Consider the following 14,906-nt stretch of genomic DNA (forward strand, 5'->3'; position numbering starts at 1 on the left):
GATTGGAGCAAATGCAGTTGTATCTTAGGGCTTGGCTGTAGACAATAGATCGTGTGATGTGTCCTGGATGGAAGCTGGAGGCATGTAGGTACGTATAGTGGTCAGTAGGTTTCCGGTATAGGGTGGTGTTTATGTGACCATCACTTATTTGCACTGTAGTGACCAGGAAGTGGATCTCTTGTGTGGACTGGTCCAGGCTGAGGTTGATGGTAGGGTGGAAATTGTTGAAATCCAGGTGGAATTCTTCAAGGGCCTCCTTCCCGTGGGTCCATATGATGAAGCTTCAAAGCTGTATTCAGTCAATGTTCGGTTATAAACTTTGGAAAGAACAACCGTAACGTTTGGTTCACAGTTACGAATATTTCGGAGTTACGAACAACCTCCATTCCCGAGGTGTTCGTAACACTGAGGTTCTACTGTAATACAAAGCAACTGGAGCAGAGCCAACGATCTAGTGACTCTCGTGTGCATGTGCGTGTGTGCATGTGTCTATAAAATATTCAAGCCCATAGGGGTATCATTTCCAAATTCAGTCAAACACTTTATGACGGGGATACATTCCCAGGCAGTGAAAAAGTATTACCTAGAAATATAAATCCTGTGCAAATGAAATGCTCTTTCACTTCCCCAGTTCCTCTCACTTAGTGGGAATCAGAACCCAATTTGTTCCTTTCCTCCATGCTGCAATAACAGCTCTGCAGGAAGGTTTACAGAAATTGCTGTGTGTATTAGTGTTCGTGTTCGTTAGGGGAAATAGACCCATCAGGCCTGTCTCCAGGAGCTTCCAAACATTGGATGATGTCTTGATGACCCCCCACCCCCGCCTTTCACCTCTTTGAACATAATTATTGTTGTGTTCCTCCAATAAAGCCAGAGATCTGCGGGGATATTTCAGCAGCTGGGGATATTGCCTTCGCACTCAGCATTGTTCTGACTCGCTCGCTGCGGCTGCCTTCCTGTAATGAATTGTTTGCAGTTCGGTAATAAGGTTTCCTCTGCTCCCAACGGGCACGAGAGGATTATGTTTTGGACAATTGGATAACGTTCTTAACTTCCTTGTGTGAACTGTCCCAGTAGGCTGATTGCTTGGCTTGCAAAAAACAATAAAAGTAGAATTTGTTTGCTAGAAGCTGGGAATGGGTGATGGGATGGATCACTTGATGATTCCCTGTTCCGTTCATTCCCTCTGGGGCACCTGGCACTGGCCACTGTCGGTAGACAGGATACTGGGCTAGATGGCCCTTTGGTCTGACCCAGTCTGGCCGCTCTTATGTTCTTATGCTAGTCCGAGGACTGACAATGAAACCTTATCAACGCTAGGCCTGTGTTTTCACTGCAGCTCCTGTTGAAAGAGCCCCTCGTTCACTTCCTCACGGGGACTGCAAGTGGATACCCCTTTTGGCCTGTCTGTCTTGGGTCACTCTCCCCCATTAAACTTGCTTGGAAATGTAGTGACATCATATAGGAGAAAATAAAGCCATCTCCTTTGCCAGGAACAGGTAAAGACGACCTAGGGGCTGACGCAGAGGGCGTGTGGCCCAGTGGGCAGGATGCTGGCCTGGTGTTCTAGAAATCTAGGTTCAGTGCCTTGCTTTGCTACTTACTTGCCACATGACTTTGGTTGTAAGAACAGAGGAGCTGCTATAGTGGGTCAGACCCAAGGTCCATCTGGCCTAGTGTCCTGTCTTCTGACAATGGCCAGTAGCACAACTTCAGGGGGAGTATAAAGAATAGGGCAGTTTTGGAAGGATCCACCTCTGCCTTCCCCTCCCAGCATCTGGTAGTCAGAGTTGTAGGGTGATCTCAAACAGGGGGTTGCATCCCTGCCCATCCTGGCTAGTAGACGTTGATGAACCTGTGCTCCATGAATGTATCTAATTCTTTTTTGAACCTAGTTATACTTTTGGCCTTCACAACATCCCCTGGCAATGAGTTCCACAGGTTGACTGTGCATTGTGTGAAGAAATACTTCCTTTTTGTTTGTTGTAAATCTCCCGCCTATTAATGTCATTGGGTGACCCCTGGTTTTTGTCCTGTAGGAAACGGCACATAACACTTCTCTACTAACTTTCTCCACACCACTCATGATTTTATAGACAATTACAATATCACCCCTTAGTCATCTCTTTTCTAAGCTGAACAGCCCTGATCTTTTTAGTCTCTCCTCGTATGGAAGCCGTTCCATACCCATGGTCATCAAGGTTGCCCTTCTCTGAAGCTATTCCAGTTCCCCTATATCCTTTTTGAGATGGGGCGACAACATATGCATGCAGTATTCAAGCTGTGGGTGTACCATGGATTTATATAGTGGCAATGTGATATTTTCTGTCTTATTGTCTATCCCTTCCCTAACGGTTCCCAACATCTCCAAGTCATTTCCGCCTCTGTCTCCACTCACCCTTTGTCTGCCCTTCGCTATTCAGGGCAGGGACTTTCTATGTACTATGCTGATCTCAGCAGCAGCCTTCGGGAGCGACTGTAACACGGGTAATACAATAAAGGAAGTTTTGCTGATTTCCACCAGCTGAGGCTCTGATTCCTCTGGGTGCAAAAAACCCACCAACGTAACGTCTCCCCTGGAACAAACCCCAGGACAACCCTAACTTTCTCCTTCCGTTGTTTTCCCGCAGACCTTCCGGTGGCCGATTGCCAGCAATATCGACGGCAACGAGATGCTGGAGATCCAGGTGTTCAACTACAGCAAAGTCTTCACCAACAGGTGAGAGCGAGTCCTCCTCTTCCCCACCACCGGTGGTGGGGCCAGTCCCATGCGGTGTGGAATAGGCCAGCCCCCCGCTAGCCGGTGTCCTGGTTTTGTCTGGAGGCTGGAGAAGGAGAGAGAGGGGTTAATAGATCCTCCAAGGCGACAAGCAAGCCAAGCCCACCAGAATCTTTACTACCTGAATTTGAACCAAGCTGAGTCCCTGGCCTGGAAATCAGAGCTAAATTTTGCAATCATTATACCCACTACTGGGGGAGGGGAGAGACAGATCTGCAGTCCTACAATCCTCATACTGCTTATACTGACAGGCAGTTAATAACCGGACAAAATAGGGGTGTTTTACAAAGGTGGTTCTCTACATGCGTTGGGCTGAACCCCACAGAATGGCTGTAAAATCACCTTTTGACCCACCCACTCCCCTGAAGTGGGACTTATGTGTTGCCATTCCCATGCGCGTGGGAGGAATTCACTCTCGTTTAGCCTCTGCCCAGCTAATGGGGATCCGACACCACAAGGATGGGCACTGACATGAGAAACGGAATAAAACGGCAGCGTTAGACTGAGCCCCCGTTTTGCTATTGCTAAGCTGGGAGGCAGTTGACCGGGCTCGGCCAGCCCAACTTCGGAAACTGTTTTCTAACCTGGATCCAGCTGGTCTGAATCCATCGCTCGTGGGTCCCAGCCTCAGGCGTGATCAATGCCCTTCCCCTTCTGGTCAGCTCTGTTACTGCTTCCAGCCCTTTGCTCCCTCGTATCCTATCACTCCCCTGTGTCCCTTTTCTCCAGCTTGTACGTATTAAATTCCTTTAATCTTTCCTCCTCACTCATCTCTGCTAATCCTTTAACTGGCCTCCCAGTTCTCTGCCTTTGCCAGTTACTGGCATCCCAGTGCCCACCCAGCGATGAAGTGCAGGGCCGTCCTCCCGAATGTGGATGTACCTTTAGCACATGGGGAGAGAGGATATTGCCTTTTGGCTCATGCACCAGCAGAGGCCAAACTGAATCTGGCCACTAGCCGTAATTAGCAGCACATACTACGTGGCATTTAACAACGCTGGTCATACTCCCACCTAGCGTTAGCCAGCTAGTTCAGAGTAAGAACAAAGGCTTACTATTTAGCAGGCTTCCAGTGCTGGCTTTTCATCTGTAACTGTCCAAGCACAAACTAGGTGTAATGAGTCGACCTGGCTGACAAATTGGATAGTCAATTGCTCGGCCGCACTTTGGTTCGTTATGAAATATACTCGAGAGACCAAATAACCCATGGCAGGCACGAAAAAGATTCTATATCATACCGGTCTCCTGTGCAGTGACGTCACATTCACCTTACGCAGAAGGCGTGCTCCCAAAGTTACACCTCGAAAGCCATCCTTATATACCTGCTGTGTTTACCAGTAAACGGTACCGCAGACATCACTGGAAGCTAGGCATAACCAATTAGCTTTGTATCTTGTTTTATCTGGCACCATGATGCACCCTTAGCTTTGTTCCGGGTACATGCATTCCACATGCCAAGGGGCATGAAGACACCTCCTAGGCCTATGTCAGGCTTGCGAGGGTAATTCACTTTCTGTTGCTACAAGGAAACAATCATATATCCTGCTACTGAAAATTTTCCAATCTCTTAAATCAAATCTTACCTAAACTATTGCAAGGTATTATGGGATGCTTAGCATAAATGAACAGGATTATAACAAAGGTACAGGCTAATCTGGGCTATATAACTGCTATATTAATACTTAAATGTATGTTTAATGCTTTATATATATATATATATATATAAGTCAACAACCTGCCCCGATGGGTTATCCATACTGGAGCTAAAAGAGTAATTCCATTAGCCGGTAGCAGCTGTAGGCTGTTACCTTGCAGTGGCCTGGGAACAGGCACCCAGCCAGCATGTTACACAGGTGTGATATTTGCGTTAGGAGCAAGGGGGGAGCTGCTCTTTGGATGATAACTGGGGGTACGTGGATTTCGCATGCACTAAATGTGTCGGAGGAAAGAGCTGGGCAGCAGCTCACCTCCCAGCCCAAATGACACACCAAAGATCAGCACCCGACCCCCAAGGATGAACAAACCCAGACGAGATGCCATCCCTGTTAGTCAGCGTCCTGGCCAAAGAACACCCTGACCTGCTACGTACAGCTCTGCACCACGACTAGAACGTCGGCTTTACTTAAACACGCCGCCATTCCCGGAGTCATACGAGAGTCTGCAGCAAGGGAAGCAAACCCTAGAGAACAAGGTCACCTACACATATAGGCACCACAAGTGGGTATAGAACCCAAGATTTTTAGTACAACAAATGCTGCCCTTACTGCGTGAGCTAATAGAGAGCTCTGGGAGATGTGGGAAAGCAACAGGTTGTTACAGTCCCTGGGGCAGCCACTGACTGGAGACATCTGAACTCAGGGGTAGAGCCCTGGTCTGGGAGAGAAGAGCCATTGACCTGCTGGGTGACCGTGGGTTGGTTGCATCTGTCCATGCCTTTGTTTCCTCGTGTGCCCTTTGACTTGTCTATTTGGGCTGGAAGCTCTTTGGGGCAGGGAGTGGCTCTCACTTTGTGTTTGTGCAGCCCCTAGCGCAGTGGGGCCCAGATCTCAGCGGAGGCTCCTAGTAGCTACCCTAACGCAGGCAAGAGTTACAGAGACTAAAGATCTAAAAGCCAGTGTGTGATGCAGGGTCTCCCCCAGTCTGGGTCGTCAGAGCCCCCAGCTGGGAGTGTTTACACTTGTTTCAAGTGACGATACAGACAGATGGTTCCTGGGGCCGGGCTGCTAAATATGAATTGCTTTCAAATATCAAACTGGACCTGCCTGTGACTCGGGTTCATTGAGAGTTTTGTGCAATCCCACGAGAGTTTGACTTGAGCAGAGGCAGTGCTAGCCCTAAGCAGGAATATTTTGGGCCCCCTACACAGCACATACTAATAATTAATAGGGGGGCGGGCTGGAGCTGCTCGGGGCCCTAAGCAATTATGCTGAGCGCTGGCTCTGTTCAGTTGAGCATATTTATTCAGTCGCTGTCCTGAGGGCAGAGCCCCCCCAGCTCTGGGAGCGCCTGAAGCTATCCCAGCCTGTTGGAGATGGAAGGTGTGTTGTGTAGTGCGGGGAGGGAGTTACTTGCAAGGCTGATGCAGAGAGGAAGGATGGTACTTTGGTAATAAAGGACAGGTAAGTATCTCAGCCAGAGACATGCTGCCTTGACGACAAGTCTCATTTTCAAGCCGCCTCGAGTACAGTCCCCTCTGAGACTGTAGGTACATCCTGGAACGGCCCCCTGATATCGACACCGCTGCGCTGCTAACTTCAGTGCAAACTTCCTCGTTCAAAGCTAGTGTGTGTTCACCGACCGGAGCTGGAAATTCCAGCTCCAAAGTAGACGTTACCTTAGTGACCAGCGCTGCGTCTGCACCACACTCCCTCTCGAGCGTAAATCTGCATAGCTCCATTGCCCCGGAATAGCTGACCTAGTGCCTCCTTTTATTTCCCCTTCAGCCTGTCTCTGGTGCCAATGAACAGTGCTCTCTGCTACTGCATTTCTTGCCCTCAGGTCTGGCGATTAGGAGTCAGGAGATCAGAGTTCTGTTGACCTGCTGTGGGACCCGGGGGCAAGTCAGCTTGCCTCTCTATGCCTTGACTTCCCCATCTGTAAAATAAGGGAGATAATATGGTATCTACAGCTCATGAGGATGCTGTGAGAATTAATGTCGGTAAAATGCTGTGAGATTCAGCGATGAAAGGGGCCATAAATGGACAAAGTATTGCAATGGACTGACTGTTTGCAATGAACCACAGATATTGGTGTGACCACTTCCGGCACCAATATCCCACTTCTGGCACCAGAATTGCCCCTGTACCAAGCACTAGCCTGTTTCCAGGGCTTTGCCGGTCAGCTTTCCCATTGGAGGAGAAGTCATTTGACATGGAGCCTGGGTATAATCCAAGTGTGATTTGCTTTATGTACACACGTGAACCAATCCTAGAACAGAGGCAATCCCCTTTCCTAGACATCTCAGCCCACACACCAGTTCTCAGTTGGTCCGTGTCAAAAATTGCCTCCAAGTATGGAGAATAAAGAGCAAATATCTATCACTGCGTCCCTCAAAGAATCATTGCACCGCAAATTGCCCAGCCAACAATGCAGCATTTCTTCAAAGACTCAACATTTGCTCACCCGCTAAGGAACGAACTTGTACGTCTATGTGAATGTCTGTACGAGCCGCTGGAAATGGGGACAAGGAGCCAGCTTAGAAGCCTCTACCAGGGTTTGCTGCTCCATAGGGAAGGAAGAAGGATCCACTCCCAGAGCCCGGAGCCAGGAGTTAGAGCTCCATGGCTGGCTACCACTTTTCAGCCCAATCGTCTCGTTGCTTCACGCTCATTGCGGCGTCAAAGACCTGTAAACCAAGCTCGTCCCCTTTCTCCAGAATAAAGCAAATCGCTAGCCTCGCCAGTTGGCTAAAGCATGGTCCTGGATCGACTGCGCTCAGCATAAACAGGGCCAGATCCTCAGTAGGTCCAAATTGGTGTAGCTATTTGGACTCCAGCGAAACTTCTCCCATTTACATCAGCTTTCAGGCAGGGTTCAGGATATTCCGATCCTCTGCCTCAGACTCCTCCCGAAGTCACCGTGGGTTCAGCAAAGGGCTGCGCAGAAGCCGTTTGCAATGGGCACCAACGGGAAGTTCTGTCGGTCTGACGAAACCCCGGAACTATGCTCAGAGCGTGGGAGGCCAGCAGGGACCTTTGGATCATCTGGTCTGAATTCCTGTGTGCATCACAGGCCTTTAAACTTCACCCAGTTCCCCCGGCATTTTTGTGTTTGGCTAAGGCATCTTCCAGAAGGGCAGCCAGTCTGGACCGGAAGACAACATCAAGGGATGGAGAATCCACCACTCCCATCACCCTCACAGTTAAACATGCGCCTCAGGCCTGCTCTGCCCTTAAAACATAGCTTGACATAGCTACCGTGTACAGGGGTGTGAAAAAATTCCCACCAGTGAGCGCTGTAGCTCTGTGGACCTAACCGCTAGTGTAGATGCGGCTAGGGTTGACAGACGAATGCTTCCATGGCTATGTCTACCTTGGCTCCGGGAGCTGGATTCCTACAGTGAAGGAAAGACCTCTTCCATTGCCGTAGTACGTGTCTACATCTGGAGACTACCACAGCACAGCTATGGGCCTGTACACATAGCTATGAGGCCGTAGGTGTGCTCCAGAGTGTAGACAAGCCCTTATTTCTAATCTGAATTTGTCTGGCTTCAGCTTCCAGCTGTTGGTTCTTATTCTGTGTTGTTACCTTTATCAACCAAACTTGCAATCTCATCGAAGAATGAAATCAGGCTTGTTTGACAGGACTTCTCTCCCCCCCCCCCCCCCCGCAAAAAAAACCACATTGACTGGCATGAATTATATTCCTCTCCTTTAATACTTTATTAATCAAATCCCCTATTAACTTTATCATTATTTTCCCTGAGATGGATATTAGGGTGACCAGTCTATAATTACCTGGGTCATTCTGCTTGCTGTTTTTAAATATTCATGGATTCAGAGATTCCAAGGGACCACTGTGGTCATCTAGTCTGACCTCCTGGATAACACAGTCATAGGACTTCCCTGAATTAGTTCCTGTTTGAACTAGAGCAGATTCATAGATTCATAGATTCTAGGACTGGAAGGGACCTCGAGAGGTCATCGAGTCCAGTCTCCTGGCCTAATGGCAGGACCAAATATTGACTAAATCATCCCTGATAGACATTTATCTAACCTACTCTTAAATATCTCCAGAGATGGAGATTCCACAACCTCCCTAGGCAATTTATTCCAGTGTTTAACCACCCTGACAGTTAGGAACTTTTTCCTAATGTCCAACCTAAACTTCCCTTGCTGCAGTTTAAGCCCATTGCTTCTTGTTCTATCCTTAGTGGCTAAGGTGAACAAGTTTTCTCCCTCCTCCTTATGACACTCTTTTAGATACCTGAAAACTGCTGTCATGTCCCTTCTCAGTCTTCTCTTTTCCAAACTAAACAAACCCAATTCTTTCAGCCTTCCTTCATAGGTCATGTTCTCTAGATCTCTAATTATTCTTGTTGCTCTTCTCTGGACCCTCTCCAATTTCTCCACATCTTTCTTGAAATGCGGTGCCCAGAACTGGATACAATACTCCAGTTGAGGCCTAACCAGCGCAGAGTAGAGCGGAAGAATGACTTCTTGTGTCTTGCTCACAACACACCTGTTAATGCATCCCAGAATCACGTTTGCTTTTTTTGCAACAGCATCACACTGTTGACTCATATTTAGCTTGTGGTCCACTATAACCCCTAGATCTGTTTCTGCCATACTCCTTTCTAGACAGTCTCTTCTCATTCTGTATGTGTGAAACTGATTTTTCCTTCCTAAGCGGAGCACTTTGCATTTGTCTTTGTTAAACTTCATCCTGTTTAACTCAGACCATTTCTCCAATTTGTCCAGATCATTTTGAATTATGACCCTGTCCTCCAAAGCAGTTGCAATCCCTCCCAGTTTGGTATCATCTGCAAACTTAATAAGCCTACTTTCTATGCCAATATCTAAGTCGTTAATGAAGATATTGAACAGAGCCGGTCCCAAAACAGACCCCTGCGGAACCCCACTTGTTATGCCTTTCCAGCAGGATTGGGAACCATTAATAACTACTCTCTGAGTACGGTTATCCAGCCAGTTATGCACCCACCTTATAGTAGCCCCATCTAAGTTGTATTTCCTAGTTTATCGATAAGAATATCATGCGAGACCGTATCAAATGCCTTACTAAAGTCTAGATATACCACATCCACCGCTTCACCCTTATCCACAAGACTCGTTATCCTAGCAAAGAAAGCTATCAGATTGGTTTGACACGATTTGTTCTTTACAAATCCATGCTGGCTGTTCCCTATCACCTTACCACCTTCCAAGTGTTTGCAGATGATTTCCTTAATTACTTGCTCCATTATCTTCCCTGGCACAGAAGTTAAAAACAACCCAGAAAACTACAGACCAGTTAGTTTATTTCCCTTTTTATAGATGGACACTATATTTGCCCTTTTCCAGTCTTCTGGAATCTGTCCTATCTCCCATGATTTTCCAAAGATAATAGTTAGAGGCTCAGATACCTCCTGTATTAGCTCCTTGAGTATTCTATGATGCATTTCATCAGGCCCTGGTGACTTGCAGGCATCTAACTTTTCTAAGTGATTTTTAACTTGTTCTTTTTTTATCTTGTAGGAAAACATCCATGTTGACAGTTTGGCACTCTCCCAGCTCTCTGGAATTTTCCAACATTTCTTAAAATTTAACATAGGCCAGAGCTCTCCTCAGCCAACTCTTTTAGGACTCTTGAGTGCAAGTTATCTGGGCCTGCTGATTTAAAAATGTTTATCCCCAGCAGATCTGAGGGAAGGGATAGCTCAGTGGTTTGAGTATTGGCCTACTAAACCCAGAGTTATGAGTTCTAATCCTTGAGGGGGCCATTTGGGGCAAAAATCAGCACTTGATCCTGCTAGTGAAGGCAGGGGGGGGCTGGACTCAATGACCCTTCAGGGTCCCTTCCAGTTCTATGAGATAGGTATAGCTCCATAATTTAGATATTGTTTACCATCCTCCTTTGTTACTAATGGGCTGGAAAGTACTACACCACCCTCATGTGATATGAATACATCATCCTGCTCCTTTCTAAGTATAGAACAGAAATAGGTATTGAACATTTCTGCCTTTTTCCATCATTATTAACAATTTTACCATCTTCACCTAATATGGGCCTGTGCCATTGCTAGGATATCTTTTGTTCCTGATAGACATAAAAAACTTATTAGCCCTGCAAGAAATGGATTTTTCCCTGACGTCTTTAGCTTCCCTTATCAATTTTGTGTACTTTGTAACTTCTAATTTATATTGCCACCTATTTCCCTCTTTTCCCATTTATTATATATTGCTTTTTTATTTCTCCATGCTGCCTTCACTGCCACTTAAGCAGGATGGGTTTTTAGCCAAGTTTGTCCTCTTTCTTGATTATGAACAGGAGTACTTGTGGCACCTTAGAGACTTCTTTTTGCGGACACAGACTAACACGGCTGCTACTCTGAAACCTTTCTTGATTATGGAATTGTGGCTTTTTGAACATCTAATAAACTCCCCTTAAAGAACTTCCAAATTGTATTCACATTTTTCTGTGTAAATTTTCCTCCCAGTCAATTTCACTCATATTTTTCCTCAGCCTTTTGAAGCACCAAGTATATATATTATCAGTTGGGACTGTCCTTGTTTGCCTACATGATCAAGGGTCCCTGGGCAACCACCAGCTTCCAGTTCAGGGATTAATTCATCTGTGTCTGTCATCATGAGGTCCAAAACAGAGTTTCCCCATGTTGAGTGCAATGCCTTTTTGTGTTAAAAAATTATTATTTTATAATTTTTGGAAACTCTAATTATGTTTTATTACTGGCCGCATGAGACCTCCGTCATGTCTCCCTCAAACTGAAGTCTCCCATAACAACACGGTTTTTCTTTCCGCACATCCCAGGTAGGTGCTTAAGGAGTAACTCTACCTGTTCGCTAGCTTGATTCAACGGTCTGTCACAGATCCCCATCAGTGCCCCGTCCCGGGCTGTGTTAGTTAGTGCCTTGATCCATGTGTACGCACGATCCTGCGGTTCTGAATGATCAGTTGCTCTGAAACAGGTGCCACCCTCACGCCCGTCTCTGGCCCTCTCTGACCTTCCTAAACAGGTTGGAACCAGCAGAGCGGGGTGAATTGTTTTGGCTGAAACTCTCTTTTTTTTTAAATGAAAAATGCAGATTCAGTTTGATTGAAACATTTCACTCGTTCATTTAGATTTTGGCGACTGTTTCGGTTGAAACGATGAAACAAACAATTGAAGCGTCGAAATGCTCTGTTCTGACCGTTCCGAAGTGAAACGTTTCGATTTTGGGGAGCAAGAGTCACAGGGGTAATTAGGTGCCACTCACAAAAAGGGTAGAGCTCTGTGTTTTGGTACTGATTGTTGCATAGTCCGGCTGCCTTGCTGGCATATTGTGGGGGGTCCTTGAACAGTCAGGACTTCCTGGCCCAAGGCTGCTGTGCTGGGTGGGGCAAGCACACGGACCCCGTAACACTGCCAGCCCCCGCACAGGTGTGTTACTATTTGGTTATTACCCCCATGTCACAGCTGGGGAACTGAGACATGCAGAGATAAAGGGACTTGCCCTGGACTCACACCGGGAGTGTGCGGCAGAGCCAGGAACTGACCCCAGGTCCCCTGAGTCTGAGCCTAATGTCTTAACAGCAGAGCAAGCTTCTGTCCCACGAGCGAGCTTTAGCGTGAAGGCCGAAGGGGTTAAATCCTACAGTGGCAGGGGAAGGAGGCGACGCAGGGCACGGAGCCTTCTCTCCGAGGTGGGGAAGGCGATTGTTGTTTCTCCTGAATAATGCACAGGTGTTGGTAAGGGATATGTATTGGAGTCGCAGATAAAGGCATGACACCCGACGCTGGCTCGGAGTGAATTATTGAAAGGGCCGCGGCTGAGATGCTGGTGCATGGCTCATTGCGGGGCTTTTGTTCCATCCCACGGTAGCAGTTGCCACACAGCTAATTAGTTTGGAAAACGATCGTTTCCCCGTGCTTGGCGTGGGGCCCAAGCACATTACGACGGGCACTTGGCTGCTGGCTCGCAGGAGGGCAGAGGGAACTGTGCCAGGTGGCCTGGCTCTTCGAGAGCCGATGGCAGGACACGCAGGGTTTTCCTGGAGAACCATTTTTAAGGCCCCCCAGATGTTATGCCAAGCCAGCCAGGGGGAGGATGGGTGGCAGCACGTTGAACATCTGTCCATACAGCTGAACGGAGAGCAGGCGAAGGGGTGACTTGATCATAGCCTAGAAGGAGCCACATTGGGAACAGAAATATGACAATAGAGGGCTCTTCGGTGTAGCGGACAAAGGTCTAACACGATCCAATGGCTGGAAGTTTGAAGCTAGGCGGATTCAGACTGGAAACAAGGAGTAAATGTTTAGTAGTGAGGGTGGTTAACCATTGGAACAACTGGCCTCAGGATGGGCAGGATTCTCCATCACTGGCAATTTTAAAACCAAGATTGGATGTTTTTCTAAAAGATCAGCTCTCGTCAGACGCGGCGGAAGCATCCTAAAGGTGGAGGGGGCACAGGCCCTTCCCCTCCCACCGCCCCTTCTCCCTGAGCCCCTGCCTGCATGCCACCCCTACCCTCACGCTGCCCCTTCCCTCTTCCCCGCCTCCTGTTCACTCCTCTCCACTCCTGTCTGTTCCCTCCGCCCGTTCCAGAGACCCCGGGTCTAGTTCAAACAGGAGCTGCTTGAGGGAAGTTCTCTGACCTGCGTTATCAGGAGGTCAGACTAGATGATCACAATGGTCCTTCCAGCCTTGTGATCTATTAAAGGGGCTACAAGTCGTGCTGGTTTGAGAAACGCTGATGGAACCATTTTCCATCCGAATCTGCGGTTCCGTCAACATCAAAATGCTGTGTGAAATCGGGCCGATGTTTGTGGCCAGAATTTTGTGTAGAAAAAGAAATGGGAACCGGTGCCCACCCCATCCAAACACCTGCTTGACACTTTCGACGTGAAACATTTCTGTTTTTCTTTGTGAAACAACTTTTTTGTTGCAGTTTTAATTTCACGTTGTGGTGCGTTGATAACATAATACCGGATCCAAAGAGTCGAAATCTGAAAAAGTGTTTCAACGACCCGACATAAACATTTGGGGGGGCTTTTCCTTTGTGGAGAGTTTCAAAATTGGGGGGGGGGGGAGTTGCTCCATTTCAGAGCAAAGCCAAATCTTGAAATCCTTTGTGAACGGGTGCTTCCGTCCAGCACCCGGAGGGAGAAGGGGCAGGGGAGTGAGAAGGAGACGCGGAGAAGGGCAATCAGGTGGGCACAGGCAGTGGAAACCTGCAGGCAGTGGGCATCGTGCAGGGCCCTGAGTAGGTGTGAACAAGAGACGTGGTGGGGGAGGGGCCATAGTGAAGGGCCCCGGGGGAGGGGTGTACGCACCAGATGTGGAAACCGGCAGAGCCCAGCTCTGGTTTGCAGGGCTCGCCCGATGGCACTGATCTGAGCTGTGCAGACGCTCGGGCCTGGGCTGGTGCTCGGGCACTGAAGCCTTGGCAGAGGGGTGGGCTTCAGACTCCGAGCAGTAGCCAGTGCCCCAGTGTTGACACTGCTCATTTGAATGCCTTAGCGTGAGGCCCAGTCTATAGACCAGGGCTCTCTGCGACTCGCTGCCCGGGTTTCTGCTCGCCATGTGGACGTGCCCTAAGGGGTGCCAGATTGGGATGGGGGGAAGGGGTGTGTGAAGGGAAGGGGGGACATATGCATGGGGGGGACGCAGGGAGAGCCTAGGGCAATCAGATCTGGGTAAGGACAGTGAATCAGGCCCTTGAGGGTTAGCCTGGGGTCAACCTCTTTAGACTTGTTACCAGTCAGGGGTGCAGCGTGGTCCAATGGAGAGTGCACTAGTCCGGGGGGGGGGGGGTCTGGAGACCTGACTTCTACTCCCATCTCTGACTCCCTGGGCGACCTCGGGCGAGGCACTGCACTGCTCTGTGCCTCAGTTTCCCCATCTATAGAATGGGGCTAATGATACTCGGACACCTTTGTGCAGTGCATTGAGATCTAGGGGCGGCGGGGGGCTCTATCAGAGCTGTTTCCCCCTCTCCGCTGTTGGAAGCTGCAGTCCCGCCTGCCCCCCGGCTCCAAGCTGCATTGTGAACGTGTCGGCGCTGGGAACCTGGTGCAGGGGCGGGCGCAAAGAGCATTCCACCTACATGCCACTGAGCCAGAGCGGGAGACAATAGCTGGGGGTTGATTTCATTACCTGGAGCAACAAAGAGACTAATCCCAGGAGCTTTGAATGTTGCGCTAGTGTGAAAAGGGGCTTTGTTTGGGCCTTTGTAATAAGGCATCTCTGACTCTGAAGATCGCTGCAGAATTCAGCTCCTTTGTCTCAAACTGCCTCCCCCCAGGCTTTCAGGCCCAGGCTCCCAATTGGTGCCATTTCGGGCGCCGAGAATGAATGCAGGGATCAAATGCAGCATCACTGTAGCAATCGCAGAATGTGGGAAAACAGCCCAACTTGGGAAATGAAGTGAAAAGTCGTCTCTCGGCCAGCTGTGATCCTGGCAGCTCTCC

At 48.6% G+C, this 14,906-nt stretch overlaps 1 protein-coding gene across 1 annotated transcript in view; it reads left to right on the plus strand.

Moving 5' to 3' along the window:
• OTOF (otoferlin) overlaps positions 1-14,906 on the plus strand; it is a gene marked incomplete at its 3' end in the record, with an annotated part of 165,587 nt that overhangs the window by 51,803 nt on the left and 98,878 nt on the right. The window contains 1 exon segment of the mRNA XM_034766932.1: positions 2,631-2,719. Within this exon segment, the coding sequence (XP_034622823.1) occupies positions 2,631-2,719 (89 nt within the window).

This window comes from Trachemys scripta, chromosome 3, assembly GCF_013100865.1.
Source record: "Trachemys scripta elegans isolate TJP31775 chromosome 3, CAS_Tse_1.0, whole genome shotgun sequence".
NCBI lineage: Eukaryota > Metazoa > Chordata > Testudines > Emydidae > Trachemys > Trachemys scripta.